At 41.4% G+C, this 18,364-nt stretch overlaps 1 protein-coding gene across 1 annotated transcript; it reads right to left on the minus strand.

The window, feature by feature from the left end:
* Positions 1–68: 68 nt before the first annotated feature.
* Positions 69–13,518, minus strand: LOC113036975 (uncharacterized). Its single transcript, XM_026193632.2, has 14 exons — positions 13,432–13,518; positions 10,826–11,140; positions 10,312–10,620; positions 6,732–7,016; positions 6,510–6,645; positions 5,550–5,713; positions 5,183–5,464; positions 4,752–5,051; positions 4,370–4,654; positions 4,127–4,289; positions 3,062–3,222; positions 2,828–2,903; positions 1,223–1,250; positions 69–1,116 (listed from the first exon to the last, which is right to left on the minus strand). The coding sequence occupies exons 1-14, from the start codon at positions 13,496–13,498 to the stop codon at positions 970–972; spliced, it is 2,718 nt and encodes a 905-aa protein (XP_026049417.2). The 5' UTR covers positions 13,499–13,518; the 3' UTR covers positions 69–969.
* Positions 13,519–18,364: the final 4,846 nt, after the last annotated feature.

Genomic DNA, 18,364 nt, shown 5'->3' on the forward strand with positions numbered 1-18,364 from the left:
AGTATGTGGGACTGTTTGCTGTGCTTGTAATGAGTTTGTTAAAACTAAGAAGTTAAAGATGAAAGATATTTACTTTGGAATCACTTTATTGACAGATCAAAAAAAATATACATCTGAAAAGAAACTGTAATAATGAAAAATTCAAGTAAGATTTAGTTTTTTTCTAAAAGTGCAAATTTTATGCATTTGAATAAAAAAGCCGGCAGGTGCCCCAAACTGCAGTTCCTAAGTGCTTCAAAAGTGAGTGACTCATGTTGAAATATTTACAGGATGGTGAAAAAGAAAAACAGTTTTGATTTCTATGGATGCTTTTCCCTTTCATAACAACTCAAGGGTGGATGCATTTTGTATTTAATTTGGTATTTAATCATTTTAAATAAGTCATCCATCTTATTACGTTGTGTGGGTCTGCAGACATAGTTGTAACCTGTTCTGTCACAGAACTGGACTTTTTGTGCTGTCTAGTATTATGGCCTGATAAAAAGATACTATTAGCTGCCCCCTTGTTCTCTAGGGCAGGTGCTTTAATTTTCCCATAGGGGTTTGTGTCTCCTGCAGGAGTCTAGTATTATGGCCTAATGAGTATTTTATTAGTCTGTGACTTACTGCTAATTACCAGATATATTACAATTTATGAATATGAATAGTTTGTTAGCACTCCACCCTCTAGTACAAATATGTGAGGTCATGGCTCAAAAAGCACAGAGGCTTCAGAATGTGGAGTCTAGTATCAAGGGGTGACTACGTACATCCTTTATACAGTCTTTAGTTTAAACAGTAAAGTCATCAATGCTAATCTGCTCAAAATCTCACATTATTCAGGATATATACATACACAGTTTTTTACTTCAATGCTACAGAAAACCAAAACACTTGGAAAAAAAGAGTGCTACAGTTCCACTAAGATGCCACACCTAGTTTGTGCACAACTGGATGTGGTTTAAAAAGCCCCACAAAGCATTGTTGTCTTCACACTGTACTCTTGACGTCAATGACTATGGAGTAATTGACCATAGGAGTGCCCTCTTTGCTGTCTTTTTCTGTTACTGCTGGCTTTTTCACCTCAGGGGAGCCGGGGTCCTGCATGAGGGATGTCAAGGCTGAGAGATACTCCTCCTGAATTATACGGAGACAGATGGAGATACGGAGGAAAAGAGTTCAATTTAGTTTTGGATTTGAGACACTTAGCAAAGCTGGAGAAAATTATCATATTTAAATGTACCTTGTGCTCTTTCCTGCTGTTTCTTTGACTATAAAACAAAAAACAGAGGTTGATGGTGAATTATCTCAGTCTGGTATGGCAACCTGACTGTGGCAAACAGGAACAAACTGGACAAGATTGTCAGAACAGCTGGAAAAATCTCATTAGATAAACTGTATCACACTACTGCCTTACAGAGAGCTCAGTCTATTGCTGACTAAGAACGCCCTCTTTAATCAGATTTGATCAAATGGCCCCAGGACAACATTATAGGATGCATTTTGTGCCAAATCCAATTAGTATAGTGAATAACAAGATGCTGTGATGTGATTTCTGTAGTTTTGCTAATGTTTTATGTATGTATATGAATGAATGACTCTCGATGACTATCAGTATTTTTTTATATAAATTGATTTGTGACTTGGTGAACCAAAGACAATTATTCAGTTCAATTTAAATAAACCCGTTTTAAATTTTTTTTGAGAGATTTCACCACTAGATGGCACTGTGACATAACTGGCCACACCGAGTCAATTCAAATAAGCAAGCTGCAGAGGTGAATGCATTATATGTGACGGGAATATCAATGAATACGAGTGGTGACCCAAGCCTTCATCATTGATCTCTGGTGTCAAAAGCAGACGCTCACTTTGTACACTGCGACCTCAGTGACACAAACCCAGTGATGTCCTGCTGCTGACAAAAAAAATGTCCTCATGCAGCACTGGAGATGAGGGAAAGAGGAGTGGGGGGTTGACATTAGTCCCAAAATAACTTTCCTCTGTGGGGAGTCATGTTTTCTTGTTGTTCACTGGGTGCCTGACCTTCCCAAATTAACTTGACAGGACCCTCCCACTGGAGCATGCGAAAACGTGCCTAGACTCCGTCAGCCAATGGCACCTTCACCAAATGTTCCGGTCAGAGTGACAGGCGTATTGAAATAACCTGTAAACCACTCTTGTGCAGCTCTATTCACAGCGGGGCTTGATCTGATCCTGACAGACATTCTTGTGAGAAGTTAGATTTGGCAGTGAATGTGGAAATGTGGAAGCTTCTGGAGGCAGAAACCATTAACAGTTCTAGGACTGTGAAAGATATCCCACATCAGTACTAAAAGATGTGACTCTTTCTCCAACAGCAACAGGATTAAGAGATGAATTTGTGGATTTTTTTCCACTGGTGAATGGCAACTTGAATTTTATTATACTAATAACTTCCGAACATGTGGACCTTCTGCACATTTCACCTTCCCTTTTGCAAAGTGTCGGTGATGATAATTGGCCAGCGAACAGCAGTCTGCTGCACAAATTGCCAGAAGTAACACCGCTAAAAGCCAGAACAGGAAACTGGAAAATAAATCTGTTTTTCTGACTGCCTAACAGCCTCTACCTGTCTGCAAGCAGGGCTGTGGTGGCAGAGGCACCTGTCTGCTTCAGCCACATTACTTCCTGTTTGTGAATAACAGCTTGGTACTGGGGTTTTGGTTAGTTGGGTTAACGATCCACACATCCTGTTTGTCTAGTACTCTCTGTACACTCTGTGCCATCGGCAACATTGCCCTCATTTGCCCGTCAGCGTATCACCTGCCGAGTTGCTGTTTGTCACCTGTGGAAGCGCTTAACTCACCAGCACACACAGAGGATGATGACAGAGATAAGAACGAGGGCTAATGCTGAAGAGATGCAAATCATGGATGTGAGAGCTGCAACACAAAGCACACAAAGAAACTGATATCAGCTAAACATCTCAGAAAACCTCACAGTGAAACTGGTTACGCACGTAAGCATGCCGATATTATCAGGAGCTCTCTGTTGTGTCATGTTCCTCTGAGTGCAAAAGCCCATCATGGCAGACACGTACCGAGCTGTTCAAGCCTAGTTGTGACTTCCACCTGAAAGCTGACTGTAGCAGTGTGGTGACAGAAGGATGCCCAGCAGGTGTACAGGCCTTTGTTCAGCTCTGCAAGCTCTGACTGGAAGATCATCGCAGATCCCTCCGTTTGCACAAATGAGCCATCACTCCTGAAATACCAGGGATTTACAACTGAGTTTCTCTTTAAGTGACATTTTTGGGGAAATATAGCCATGTGCTGTATTTCTGAGGGTTAAAAATAAAACTCTAATCACTCTAATGTCTGTACAGTAAATAGGAGGCTGTAGGTAACTGGCTTAACTTTGCTTACAGAGTGGAAGCAGGGAAAGAGCTAAGCTGGCTCTGCACCACTATCCCTAAAGCTCACTTTAACGCTTCACATTGTGCCAAAAACCCCAAAACAAAACCAAAAGTGTAGAAGTTTCCATTATAGACATTACATGCCAGATCATTTCTTAGCTGGTAAAATCATCTGAAAGACTGAAAACAGGTGGAAAGTTGGTTAAGAAATCTCTGCACATTACTCTGCATTACAAAAGTTGTTCACACGTGGTTACAAAAAATCAACAAAAAGTGTACAAATGGACAGAACCAGGGTAATTATTTGCCTTTATTTAAACGGTAAAATACCCCCTAATAAATCGTGCTCTATGACAATGTGTTGCTTCTTCTACTTCCTCTACTACTGTGGGAACACTCAATTTTGTGTGTTCACAGGAACTTCCTGATCATGATTAGGTGGTAGATAACAGATATACCTCCTGCCAGCTGAGACTATAATTGGACAGGCTACTGTTTTTTTGACAACAGTAGGAAAGTTAATGCACCTGGTACTAAAGGTGCTGTTTTTAGTTGTTTGCCTGCTCCCAGATAAAGCAAAGTTAAACTGTCTCCTTGCTGTTGTTGGCTATTGCACTAAGCTCTTTATGTAAATAACTCAACTGATATTTTCAGAGAGCTACTTCTTAATTGTGGGAGCACAGATTTTTGTGCAGTGCACTATGTTCAGCTTCCTCATTGTGAACAGGTGGTTTGAAACACCGGATACAGCACCTCTTACAGCTGAGCTCGTACTCTGGCACGTTGCCTTCAATTTCGAGCAGTATTTTCTGGTTGTGACGATTCTTGTCGAGGGACAGTCTGTATACAACAGGTTGATCGCTGTAGCGGCTTTGCAGAGGAGTCGTGAAGTTCAGGACTCTCAGAGAAGAGATATCTGGCAAAAAAACAGTAGAAATATTTAAGATGAACTTTGTGCGTTAGTGTTCAATCGAGTATTGTTTCTGTTGCTCTTACAGTATCTGGGCATATGAACAGTCCTTCTCTGTGTGACCCCTGGTTCAAAATGGTACACACAAGTCAGGTTTTGCCCCTCATGACGGTTCAGCGGAAATTCATAAGTCGCCCTGAGATTCATTGAGTTTCTTTCATATTCTGAGTGCACAGAGGTTTGCCTTTCATTTTTTTCGGGAAGGTCCCATGCAAGGTTTGTCTCAAAACACTCCCCTGTGCACTCGCACACTGCCAGCCAGAGATGAGAGTCTTGTTGTCTCACCACAGATGCGCTCAGCAGGGGGGCTTCTGAAAAAGAAAAGGGGGGTGTCAGGAAGGGGATGAGCAACCGCGTGAGGTTGTCTGTGTCATAGAAGGTAATATTTCTAAGAAATGACTAGCGTACTGTGCATGGGGATGTTTATTATTCTTTCCTCTTCTGCCTCCAGGCTCGGATGCTTTACTATGCAAGTCAAATTCTGACCGGCATAGAGAGAGGACAGGAAGTGCACAGAGCTGCGAGCAAATACCAGACCATCAGCCTGCTGTTTGGTCTCCACCAGGCTATCGATGCTGTTGTTGGTGTTCCTTACGTGCCAGGTTATAACTGCTGCCGGAGGGGCGCTGTCCACAGAGCATTGCACCTTTGTGTACTTCAGACCTTGTCTCCACTCAGTGCTGGTGTTGACGGTGATGTTAGGGTGAGCTGTGCAGGAAAGAGAAGTTAAACAACAGGAAGTGGAGGGCTTCCACTTGATGAAAAAAATTTAATCTATGGCCACATGTATCCACTACTGATAAGAAATTAGGGTTGGTTGGTTGATTTGCTGAACATACCACAAAGAGGGAGTGTTATGCTTCTGTTCTCTGGTTTTTCAAATGCTGGGTGATTTATCATACACTCTGCAGTGAGCTCCCAAGGCAAGCAGGGAGGGAGGAGTACAAACCCCCTGACAGAGTGGCTTCCATTATGAGAAGTGGAGTTGAACCAAAAGTCTTCAGACACACCCTCTGGTAGAAGCCAGGACATGTTGGCTGCAGGAACAGCATCATCTGCTGAGCACTCAATCACTCTGTGTCCATCTTCAGTCCGCAAATCAACTCGTATTGTAGGAGGAACTGATGGGAAACGTATAGAGAGAAGAGTTCACATCAATATTTCATAGTCAGATGATAGAGAAGGTCAAAGCAGAGTTTCACCTACCTTGTTGTATAGGTTTAACAGTGACATTGAACCGCAGCACTGCTGTAAGGTGCTGATAAGAGAAGGTGCATTTGTAAAGACCAGCGTGTTGAAGATCCACAGGGCCCTGGAGTCTCAGGCTCTTGTCCACCAGCTTCACACTCTCAGGCAAGGGGCCATCATCTCTGGAGGGCAAATATGCAAAATATGCAGGAATTCAGAAATGTTTTCATTTGTCTTAATATAAGAATAGAAAAGGAAAACAAAGCTTGAATAAATAAACATTTGAATCAGAAAATGTATCTAAATATGGTTCCTGCTTACAGTCACTTGTGGTTTTTATGCCACCAAATATGCCACCACTGAAACTACCTACATATCCTGTGGAGGATGTGTATATTCTTTCTCTGTATATATACATGAAAAAAGTGTGACTGAAGCTTGTTTTTAGTTTTGTAAAAGCATATTATTTTTGCAGGTACTGTTCATTTTTGCTCCTTTTCTTTTGGTTATGTGGTTAGTTTCCCAAATATCTGAACCAGCCCATCCAGCACCAACAAATGTTTCTTTGCAGGTTACTCGACCATGACCTAAATTCACTCAGTTGCTGATTAGATATTTGCACTGATTCACAGTTGAACAACTGCACCTAATACGGTAAAATAGGGAAATCAAACACAGTACGAGCACTTACTGATGAATATACTTTTTATTTTGTCATTAATGGGCAATTTCCCCATACTTTTTTAATAAGTCATTTTTATCTGTCTTGCACATTATTTTCCATTATTTGTGCACAATAATGGAGTGGACTTACTTTGTATCAGATTCTCAACCTTAACCTTCCCTAACATGATGAATTTCATCATCATGCCAGCTCATAACGCAGTCTGTCTGTTATAATTATCATTTTTAGAGTTCGAACGCTTCTATAATATATGAAATTGATGTAGTAGTCCTTTGACACCAAATATTTCCTACTTTTTGCAGGTAACATTGTAGCGTGGCACGTTCCCTTCGACCTCGAGTCTGATAACAGCTTCAGTCTCCTCTTCCTGCAGCTCCACGTCATTGCTGTTCCCTTCCAAGTCTGAGTACAACTGACCTGGAGCCAAATCTGTAGATTTAAAAAAACAAAAACAAACTCTGTTCCTCTGTTACCTCTTGAGCATTAGCAGTTTATTCAACACTGATTGTACTCACAGAAAACTGGCAGTGTTAGGGCTTGTGACTCCTTTTGTGTAAATTTAGGATGGTCAAACACACAAGTGATGTTGTGACCCCCGTATTCTGTTACGGGGAGGCGGACTGAGACTCTCTGTATGTCTGAGTCTGTGTCGTTCTCTCTCGCCAGCTCTTCAGCCATGTTCAAAGCCAAAGAGATGTCAGTGTCAGGTCTCCCTCCAGATGAAATGCAAGAGACCACCCAGAAATCATTTCCGTCTTCTTGGTGTACCATCTCTGCTTTAATAGTCACATTTGGCCTTGCTGCAGAGCAGGAAGAAGGGCGAGAAGAGTTATTTTTCACAAGCTCTAATGTTTTTTCCAGCAAATTAAAAAGTCAGATAGCAAGTAGAGGCTCAGGGTGTTTTGGTTAAATAGGAAGCTGGGGCCGGATGAGCTGAATGTTAGCTAAACACACGCCATGAGGAGCTTCTGCTTGGGTTTGGAGAGTGCTGACTTAGGCTTATCACCTGTCCCATCTGTTGGCTGAGCTGCAGCTGAGAGCAGATGTCTGGCCCAGCTGCTACCCAACCAAAGCTGAGAGAACCGCAGGCTTTAATACGAGGAATCAGCATAGATCAGAGTCTATTATCAAATACGTAAAAGTTTTGGTGTTACGCAACAGTCAAATGCCTCTAATGAGCAAGTGGGTTAACACCTCATAATAAATTGGGTGCTGGACAGGGGTGTGCACACATTTGGAGTGAGTTAATGCTCTTTGGCTTTAAAAAAAGTTCAATCTGTTTACACATAAAGTTATGTCTGCATTTAACCACTGCAGTTTGAAAATTACCTAAGCTGCTGTGCTTCAGTGAAGTGGAAATGTATTATGGACAAATGAACTGGGTGGTGTGGCTTACGTTAATAGGACTGTTACTAGGTCTGCCACTGAAAGAGCAGTAAGAGGCTGTAATGCTGTACATATTAGTATGATTGTATGAAGAGAGCATTTAAAGCTTTATTACCAAACATATACAGTGGTGTAAAAAAGTGCTTGGCCCCTGATTCCCGATCGCCTACTTTTTGTATGTTTTTCACACTTCAGTCAGATCATCAAACAAAAATAATACAAGTAAACACAAAATGCAGTTTCTAAATGAAGTTTTTATTATTAAGGGGAAAAACAATCCAGAACTACACGTCCATGTGTGAAAAACTAATTACCCCCTAAACCTAAACCTAACTGATTGGGCCACACTTAACAGCAACAACTAAGATCAAGCATTTGTCATAACTGGCAATGAGTCTTTTACAGCCATGTGCAGGAAATTTGACCCTCCCATCATTGCAAAATTGTTCTAATTCAGCCACGTTGGAGGGTTTTCAAGCATGAACTGCCTTTTTAAGATCATGCCAAGGCATCTCAATCGGATTCAGGTCAGGACTTTGACTAGGCCACTCCAAAGTCTTCATTTTGTTTTTCTTAAGATCTTCAGAGGTGGACCTCGTTTGTTTTGAATCATTGTCCTACTGCAGAACCCAAGTGCACTTCAGCTTGAGGTCACAAGCAGATGGCCCGACATTCTGTGGTGAATGAATGTGGTCATTTACCACAGCAAGTTCCAGATTCTGACGCAGCAAAACAGCCCCAGATCATCACACTACCACCACCATATTATACTGACTGTTTTCTTGTGTTTTCACTTTAAATTTGTGTGATTCATTTTTGAATTTGCATCTTCGGTGAGTGAAATTCATGGACTACATGGTGTTTTAAATAGCCAGCAAGGGCCACTAATATAGATGCAAAAATATGCTGATCGACATACAGCTTCATTTAGACTTCTGTGTTCATATGTAGTAATCAGAAACTCATTTTATCTCTACACCACAACCTGCTGTGTAATTCAAGTTGTTGTGACGGAGTTCTGGTTATGGGATAAGTTATGAAGTAGGACGTAGTTATGACGTAGTTATGAAGTTATGACGTAGATCTGATTTGGGTGTAAAAGTCAGGCAAAAATGGCCCACAGCTCCCCTGCTCTATGACCACATGAAAATCTGTCATTTTAAGTCTTACTGAATAAAAATTAAATGCATTTAGCTTTTATCTTTCTATGTTAGGATTTGAAGTGGAAAAAGCAGGTTTAGGTTGCTTCGAGCTTGTCATGTCTCTGATCAGTGTGATCACCACCATCATTGTAAACAGATGGATGGCAGATCATCGGATTCAGCAGCTGTTCCTACACTACATATGACGACAGTCCATGTACTAAGGGTATTTATTTGCTGGGAAGAGCGCAAGGAGCTAAGATTTATTAAGTTAGCAATGACATGTACATGACATGGTGAAATTTTTCATCCTGAGTGAAAGAAAACTTTTATAGTATGAGAAATCTTTCCTGCTTTGGTCCAATACCAGTAGAGCTAAAGCATCTAGGTGTAGTTAATGATCCGACGTCCTGCCTTTGCCTGTGAATACTGACAGTGTGAGGGGTCTCGTCATGGTAACCACGCTTTCATGACAGTCAGTGCAAAGTTGCTGAGGTATAATGTTTGTTTGCTTTGTGGTTGCTCATTATCATTACTGACTCTATAACAGTGTCAATGAGGGTTGTGCTAAAGAGTGAGTCTTTGCAGGTGCACTAAATTACAGTGTGGATGGTTTTATATTGATGTTTGCTGTATTAATCTGTCTTTCCTGTGAGCTCGGGGTTTCTGTACGTGTGTTTAGCCTATATTTTCATCAGAAATGTTTTTTTTTATTATTATGCTTTCATAGACCAAGATTATATTTTATATATATATTTTTTAAATATATTTTTTAAAGTTTTTAACTTACAATCATGAAAAACTAACTTATCATTTTATCAGCTCTGTAATAACTCAGAGTGCTGCTCTGCTCGTATTGGTCATCCGCACTGCACCCTCTAAATGCAACATGTTCCTGCAGCTCTGCAGTGCTGTGGATAAAACAGAAAGGTGCTGCCCTAAAAAAAACAACAACAAAAAAAACCCCATATCATGACCCAAATGCTAAAATGCTCAGTGGACCTGGGAAGAACTGCAGAGTCAGGTAAAGTACGGACTCGTTATTTTGACCCCCCGTCCTGCGCTTTTTATATCAAGATATTGGTTATAGCAGCTTTAACGATTTGATGAAATCTATGAAACAAAATATCGTGATTAACTGGGATGCTGGATTTTTAGCTTTAATGTTATGCAGTCGGATTTTCATCAGGTCAACAGATGCAGGTGCGCATCTTTTGACCTGCTAGACTTGAGCCATTAAACTGTACACTGCACCATATTACAGTACTGTTATTAATTAGTTACTGGGTCGTTGCTTCATTTTTGCTTCCATATACTCAGCTTCAATGGAAGAGCGCATTCCCACATGAATGCATAGCACTGTGCAACGTGATTTATGGTCTGTCACTGTGCATGTGGAGCAGAGTGAGAAGGAACAGGCTGCGTAAAAACTCAGCAGGAGAAAGTTATTGTGTTGCAAGATGCTGAGTCATGATGCATGATTGCAAAAGTATGAGTGGTAATGCAACACAATATGTCACCACCTAGCAACAGGGACATAAAAACACAACAACTCTGATGCTCTTACTGTAGGTTTCCACCCTAACTGTGGTGACCGCGGGCTGTGGGAGGGTCCGGTGTTCAACCACACAGGTCACGTTGTCCTCCTCCTGCAAGTGGGTGGGAAAGCGGAGGACGCTGCTGACGGTGAAGGTGTCATTTGAAGGAAGGGTGTTATTCACAACCTCGATGAAGGGGAAATCTGAAGGAGGATACCCATTCACCAACCAGCTGATCTGGGGCTCAGGCCTGCCATTGATGGCAGAGCATAACACAGACTGATAGTGAGTCCCATTTATGGTCTCTGCATTCAGAGTGATGTTGATTTCTGGTTGAACTGTGAACAAATTGAAAAATAAACACGTTGAGTGACATAGGCATGTCTCAGGATAATAATGCATCTGTTTAATTAAAATCTGGTGGTGCATCAGTTAACACCTTTTAATTTTAGAACTGTTTGTGGCAACTTCATCGGGCTTATTTGTTCTCACAGAGGTGAGTCGATTATAGAAAAGAAATCACATGTTATTGGCGTAGCTTACCTACTACAGTGACGATTACAGTGCCAGTGTAAGTATCTTCAAGTGATTCAAACTCACAGGTGTATTGTCCTTCTACTTCCACACCGGTCACCCTAATCTGAATTGTGAGGTTGGTGAGAGAAACTGGGAGTGAAAAGTTATCTCTTTGAAATGGTCTCCCATTGATAAATCCTGCCAGTCGCTTTTTTTTTTTTGAACTGATCTGTTGTTTCCACTCGCTGCTGTCAACAGGATCGTCACCCAGATAGATACAGCTCAGATACATGTCCTTTCCCAGGACTGCTGTGATGCTCTCAAAAGGCTCTTCACTCGAACCTAATGAGAGATCAGAAAACATTGAGAAAGCAGAAATGCCTTGAGGGGGAATGGGTTTGATGAGAGGACTGGGCACAGGGTGATAGATGCTACTTGTTGTGTTGACTCAGCCTATTGTCTGTCGCTAGTTAAGTAAAACTGTGATCAAAGAGGTAGACTAACTAGGTCAGTAGTGATAAACTCCTCAGTCATTTCTCAATTAAAAAAAGACATAAAATCGTATAAAAATAAGGCTAAAACAGACAAACAGACTATATTTAATTTGTTACAAGTAAAAGTAACTGAAAAGAAAACTGGATGAAAATGAAAAGTTTAAGGCTCAGTTTGAAACAGAGAAGGCAGACTGCGTCGACAACGAGCAAGCTTCCTTTTTTTAATCCACAAAGTAACACAATCCAACAGGAAAATCCAAAAATACAAGGAGTGAGGAAACAGGAGAACACGAAGAGTTTCAGAGGGCAACACACAGGGAAGCATACACAGGGAATGTGACGATGATGAAGACGGGACTACTTATACACCGAGGGCTGACGGCAGAATGAAAAACAGGATGAGAATGAGACACAGGTAAAAGTAATTAACACAGGTGAAGACAGTCAGAGACGGGAAGTGAAACTAATACATCACATGAAAGATAACCAGACCTCAAAGGAAGTAGCCAAAAGAGAAAGAATAACAGGGAGGAGAAGACTCTCAGGCACAGAAAGATGACAGAGGAAACTATAAGTCACCCATAAAATAAACACAGAAATTAAAGACTCATTCATAATAATATCACCAGAAGCAAAGCTCACAGTCTAGAATAATAAAGAAATTAAAACAGTATTCCCAGAATTTAACAGGCCCTAAACTGAAACCCCAAACCCTAGGATCATAATATTTTTTAAAATAAAAGATCAATAAAAGATTAAGCGAATTAATTGTCTTCACTTTGTAAAATTCTGGTAAATTATTTGTTTTTACAGAGAAAAAGCAAAAGACAAGAGGTTAACTTGCACACAGTGACAGTAATAAATAAATGCAGCCTTGTCTCCTGCCTGTGTATCTGATGGAGGACTCCATTATGTTAATGAAATGAAAACCATCCAAAATAAGATCCACACCCAGATCTTATAGAAATCAGCCACAGTTAGGGCATTTCACAGGAGAGGGCATTTAATATAGGCTGGCAGGTTTTAGCACTCTCAGAGAGGACAGTGTGCAGACTTTAATGCATACCAAGTCCCCTTCTCTCTCTGCTTCCTCCCCAGACTTCATCAAAGTGCACTTAAGGACACAGCTTGCTCTACCAGTCAGCTGGAGCCAAGAACCTCTATTCAGCTTAAGGTACATGATGAGTAAAATGACGACAGCTTACTGCTGCACTACTTCATTGAAAACCTCTTAATATGCAGCCGGCTGCTGCAGTCTAAACTGTTTGCATCAAGCACTGTTAATGCTGTTGGTCTTACTATACATCACAGCAAATGGAAACAATGTGGAGAGGCTCCAGAGCCTTTTAAGAGGAAGAGAAAGCAAGAAAGAGAAATAAATATGCTATATCAGTTCAATTATGCCTGGTGGGCTTGTAATTCATTTGCCCTTGCAGGTTAGTGCCAAAATAAATGTCAGCCAAGAATGGAGAAGGCACACCTTAAGGATACAAACTAAGTAATAACTGTGAAAGAAAAATCACACATTCTTCTACTGCATCATATTTCCTGAGTCCCAGGGGCTTCTTTTTCTCACCAGACAGCAACAATGCACCAGTGGCACAAAGCACACCTTCCTCTGCAGACTAGGGATGTGGTAAACAAATAAAGACTTTCGACTTTAGAAAATGAAGCTCTTTCACACGTTTAAACTTTCATCTCCAGCTGGAAGTCTCGGTGACTCTGCAGAATGAAGGACTGCACCAAATCAAAGGGAAGAATCTTTAAATAAGTACAGCCAGGAGAGGGTTTTCCCCAAATGTTAAAGACCTCATATATTAGTTTTAAAAGCCTGTAAAAAAATGCAATGGTCACACCGAGGAAGCGCATATGATTCCTAATAAAGAGTTGCCTGCCAGGTTGACATTACAAACATACAATCAGGAATGTGCTGCTGAAAAATGTATTATTTAGAACTTTGTGATGCATCCAGTGTGTAGTTTTATTGCTCATTTGTAATTATAGTTGGACTAATCAGTAAGGAAAGCCAGTAGCACTGCTGGGTATAAATGCCTCAGGTTAAACAAGAGCTTAAGGTCCAGTAAAATGAACACATAAACAGCTGATTGCAACAGATGGATTGTAACTCTGCAGACTTACCCAGAATTTCCAAAGAATGAGCAACATGTAAGAGAAGACCCAAAATCAACAGCCATGAGCATCCCATGGTGGTGTCATTGACTGAAGCAGAACTATAGACCAGCTGCATGCAGGGCACATGGTATTTAAAGGGTGTGTGTATTATGTGGTTTATGGTTTATGGCACACACCCTCTACAGCTGATATTCAGTTGTGTGAGCCACACACACACACACACACACACACACACACACACACACACACACACACACACTTAAAAGCAACTTCTTCAGTTTGCAACAGTAGGTGTTCTCTTGTGTGTTTTGCACATGTCTTACAGTTCTGTTTTTGTCAGCATCGCTATACAGGATGCGTCTGTTCAGTTACTCAGCCACCTCATATAGCACAGTATCTTGGGAAGTGGTAAAGCTATGCATCCCATCCCGCCTGGGGCCTGCAGAGACTGCCTGTCTGCGAAACAGCTCGCTATCATTCATGCCCTGCAGTTTGTGAAATCACTCACTTCTGGTCATTGTTTCGTGGCATAATGCTCCTCTAATTCACTTTGACTCTGTGTGTTTTATGTTTCTTCTTTCTTCTCTTTCTCAGCATAATTTACCACCCTACGAGGAAAAATAAAAACCAAACAATTGTGGTAGAGAACAGCGAATCTTGCAGAGGCTCAGCAGTGCACAGCTTGTCAGAGGTTGCCATCTTTCTCTAAAGTTGATTCACTTTGGCACTGACTCATGTGGACCACAAGAGGAAGACAGTGAATGAAATGACCTAACCGAAAAATTTCTGTCAACACATTTTTTTTTTTTGATCGTGTGGTTTGTAACGGCTGTTTTTGAATTATCCGGTATGAAACTGCCACCCATAGTGAGAGCTTTTGTAGGCTATGAAACTGGCTTTACAACAAAGAAAATGGTAGATATCTCATCCCTTTTCGCTCTCAACCTCACATACTCACACACCCATACAGAGTAGTGTTTCCATTACTTCACAGGACTTTACATTTCCTGAAGACTCCACCATAGCTACTACTTGTCTAACCTGACGCTTACTCTGACCTTAAATCAAGTCCCCACCCTAAAATGGACATATTTACATTATGTAGAGGAGCTTTTAACCCCAAAAGGGAGGCAGCTCCCTGAACTATAACAGTGTAAACAGATTTATGGCAAATGAGTTAAGCTGGTTTTATGGTCCTGACTTTGTGTCTTTTTATGTAGCGCTAAGACTACTCAGAGAGAAAAAATATTGGAAATTAACCAACAGCAAAGTTATGGAGAAGAACGTCCTTGCAGTTCTATAAAGATCCCTTCACGATACGTCTTAGCTCTTAGTATTATTCTAGCTCATACTGTCTCTTAGTATTTAGTTTTGACTCACGTCTCTGTTTGCATTTGAGTCCATTTTCCTGATTCAACCTTTGGCCGTGACAACGAGAAACCCCTTCACAACTGCCAACCAAGTGAACAACACTTTCCAGGATGTAGGCATATCAATATCAGTGTCTACACTAAAGAAGACTGCATTAAAGTAAATACAGGGGGTTTACTGCAAGGTGCAAGCCACACATAAGCCTCAGGAATAAAGAGGTAGTGTCACTACTGTGACACTACTGTTTATTGCCTGGCAGAACATTAAAAATGAGGAAGCCCAGCATCTGGTGACGTTCTTTTTTTTTTTTTTGCCTGTCCCGTTTGGCTCTTTTGCCATCAGAATTGTTGTCTAAAGGCGAAGAAAGATGCCCAACGGATTTACTTTACCAAATTGACCATCCCAGCCTTGCCATAATGGTCCATTTGATTCACCTTTTATTGTTTATTTTATTTTCACTTACTGAATACGGGACAGACTTGACTGGGGGAAAGAAGGGGAGAAAGAAAGAGGGAAAGAAAAACAGCTGAGAAGAGGGACGGGGGAGAAGGGCAAAAGACAAAAACCAACAGAATGAGCAGAGAAAAATTAAATGCATATATCGATCACCTGGATCACCTGTTGAGAAAGAAAAAAGAAAACAAGCAGAAGAGAACAAGAGTAATAGAATAAACAACATCACAATGATATATGGGAATATGACAGTAAATACTAAATATTAAACATAGATCAACAGAACACAGTGTGCTTTGAGGTAGGAGCCAAAAAGGGTGTAGTTTGTGGGTGTGATCACCCGTGTGTACACCTGTGAGCATGGACGTGCTTGTTTTTTTTAAAAGGTTCCTTCATGTAATGATCTGCTAGAGGGTGTGGGGGGGGCCACTGCCCCGTCCTCCAGGGCATGAAGCAGGTATGGAGGAGATCAAAACTCCAGACATCCAGAGGCCCCCAGAACACAAGAGACCAAGGAAGACCAACAGAGGGGCAACCGCGCCACTGTCCCGGAAAGAGCTGAGGAGAGTCCCAGATGAGGGCTCACTCAGCAGCCGCGGAGCAGAAGCCAGGGGGGGTTGCAGTGACGCACCCGTGAGCTCCGCCGGCAGCCAGCCGTGCCTGAGTGACCGAGCCCCAGGCCGAGAGGCCGGGGGCACCCCACCTCCGAAGTGGCCCGAGCGAGCCCCAGGCTCCAGGCCCCGATAAGCGGCCGCCAAGGAGTGAGCCGGTGTGTACCTGGTGACGTTCTTGAGTTCAAGGCTCATGGGTTTTCAACAAGGTATGAGAAATGAACATTTTTTTTCAGTTATTTATTTTGTCCAATTAGTTCTGATCCCCTGAAATGAAGGGGTTGTGTTAAAAAATTCTTTAGTTCCTCACACTTTCTTTTTGTTCAACCCACCGAATTAAAGCTGAACATCTGCACTTCAACTGCATTTGAATTGTTTTATTTAAAATTCAGATGCAGACTTTTTTCACTTAATACAAGATATTTTAGCTTGAAATAAGTGAAAAATCTGCCAATGGAACAAGTGAAAGTTTTCTAGTTTCAAGATTCACAGTCTTGAAACAAGTTCATACATCTCATTGACATGTCGCTCTGTAGCTGATTGTGTCTTATTTTAAGTGTAATGAGATAATATTAACTAGAAATATGACAAATATACTTAGTAAGATTTTGAGTTTTTGCAGTGAAATTAGAAAAAAGTTGTCTCTGTCCAGATATTTATGGACTTAACTGTACATGCGATTAAATTCCGATACTCTGATTAGTGATAGAATTGAAATCGGATAATCATAAATAGACATAAAAGCAGAACTGTGAACTTGGATAAAAAGTCATATGCTAAAGTAGAGGTGAATGGTGATTGGTTGAAAAAATGACTTGAACAAATGCTGCAGTACAGTGGCTTGCAAAAGTATTCGGCCCCCTTTTGTCACATTACAGCCACAAACATGAATCAGTTTTATTGGAATTCCACATGAAAGACCAACACAAAGTGGTGTACATGTGAGAAGTGGAATGGAAATCATACATGATTCCAAACATTTTTACAAATAAATAACTGAAAAGTGGGGTGTGCGTAATTATTCAGCCCCCTGACTCAATACTTTGTAGAACCACCTTTTGCTGCAATTACAGCTGCCAGTCTTTTAGGGTATGTCTCTACCAGCTTTGCACATCTAGAAACTGAAATCCTTGCCCATTCTTCTTTGCAAAACAGTTCCACAACTGCTCTGTGACGGCCTCAGAGGTTGTCTAAGAGAATATTGGGAGCAACAACACCATGAAGTCCAAAGAACACACCAGACAGGTCAGGGACAAAGTTATTGAGAAATTTAAAGCAGGCTTAGGCTACAAAAAGATTTCCCAAGCCTTGAACATCCCACGGAGCACTGTTTAAGCGATCATTCAGAAATGGAAGGAGTATGGCACAACTGTAAACCTACCAAGACAAGGCCGTCCACCTAAACTCACAGGTCGAACAAGGAGAGCGCTGATCAGAAATGCAGCCAAGAGGCCCATGGTGACTCTGGACGAGCTGCAGAGATCTACAGCTCAGGTGGGGGAATCTGTCCATAGGACAACTATTAGTCGTGTACTGCACAAAGTTGGCCTTTATGGAAGAGTGGCAAGAAGAAAGCCATTGTTAACAGAAAACCATAAGAAGTCCCATTTGCAGTTTGCCACAAGCCATGTGGGGGACACAGCAAACATGTGGAAGAAGGTGCTCTGGTCAGATGAGACCAAAATGGAACTTTTTGGCCAAAATGCAAAACGCTATGTGTGGCGGAAAACTAACACTGCACATCACTCTGTTCACCACCATATTTGACACCTGTCAGATATGGTGGTGGCAGCATCGTGCTCTGGGGGTGCTCCTCTTCAGCAGGGACAGGGAAGCTGGTCAGAGTTGATGGGAAGATGGATGGAGCCAAATACAGGGCAATCTTGGAAGAAAACCTCTTGGAGTCTGCAAAAGACTTGAGACTGGGGCGGAGGTTCACCTTCCAGCAGGACAACGACCCTGAACATAAAGCCAGGGCAACAATGGAATGGTTTAAAACAAAACATATCCATGTGTTAGAATGGCCCAGTCAAAGTCCAGATCTAAATCCAGTCAAGAATCTGTGGCAAGATCTGAAAACTGCTGTTCACAAACGCTGTCCATCTAATCTGACTGAGCTGGAGCTGTTTTGCAAAGAAGAATGGGCAAAGATTTCAGTCTCTAGATGTGCAAAGCTGGTAGAGACTGGCAGCTGTAATTGCAGCAAAAGGTGGTTCTACAAAGTATTGAGTCAGGGGGCTGAATAATTACGCACACCCCACTTTTCAGTTATTTATTTGTAAAAAATGTTTGGAATCATGTATGATTTCCATTCCACTTCTCACATGTACACCACTTTGTGTTGGTCTTTCACGTGGAATTCCAATAAAATTGATTCATGTTTGTGGCTGTAATGTGACAAAATGTGGAAAAGTTCAAGGGGGGCGAATACTTTTGCAAGCCACTGTATACACTTGTTATTATTACACAATTTCATTATAAGCAGAGAAAAGATACCAGCAGCA

The sequence above is a fragment of the Astatotilapia calliptera genome, chromosome 14 (assembly GCF_964374335.1).
Source record: "Astatotilapia calliptera chromosome 14, fAstCal68.1, whole genome shotgun sequence".
In the NCBI taxonomy this organism is placed as follows: domain Eukaryota; kingdom Metazoa; phylum Chordata; class Actinopteri; order Cichliformes; family Cichlidae; genus Astatotilapia; species Astatotilapia calliptera.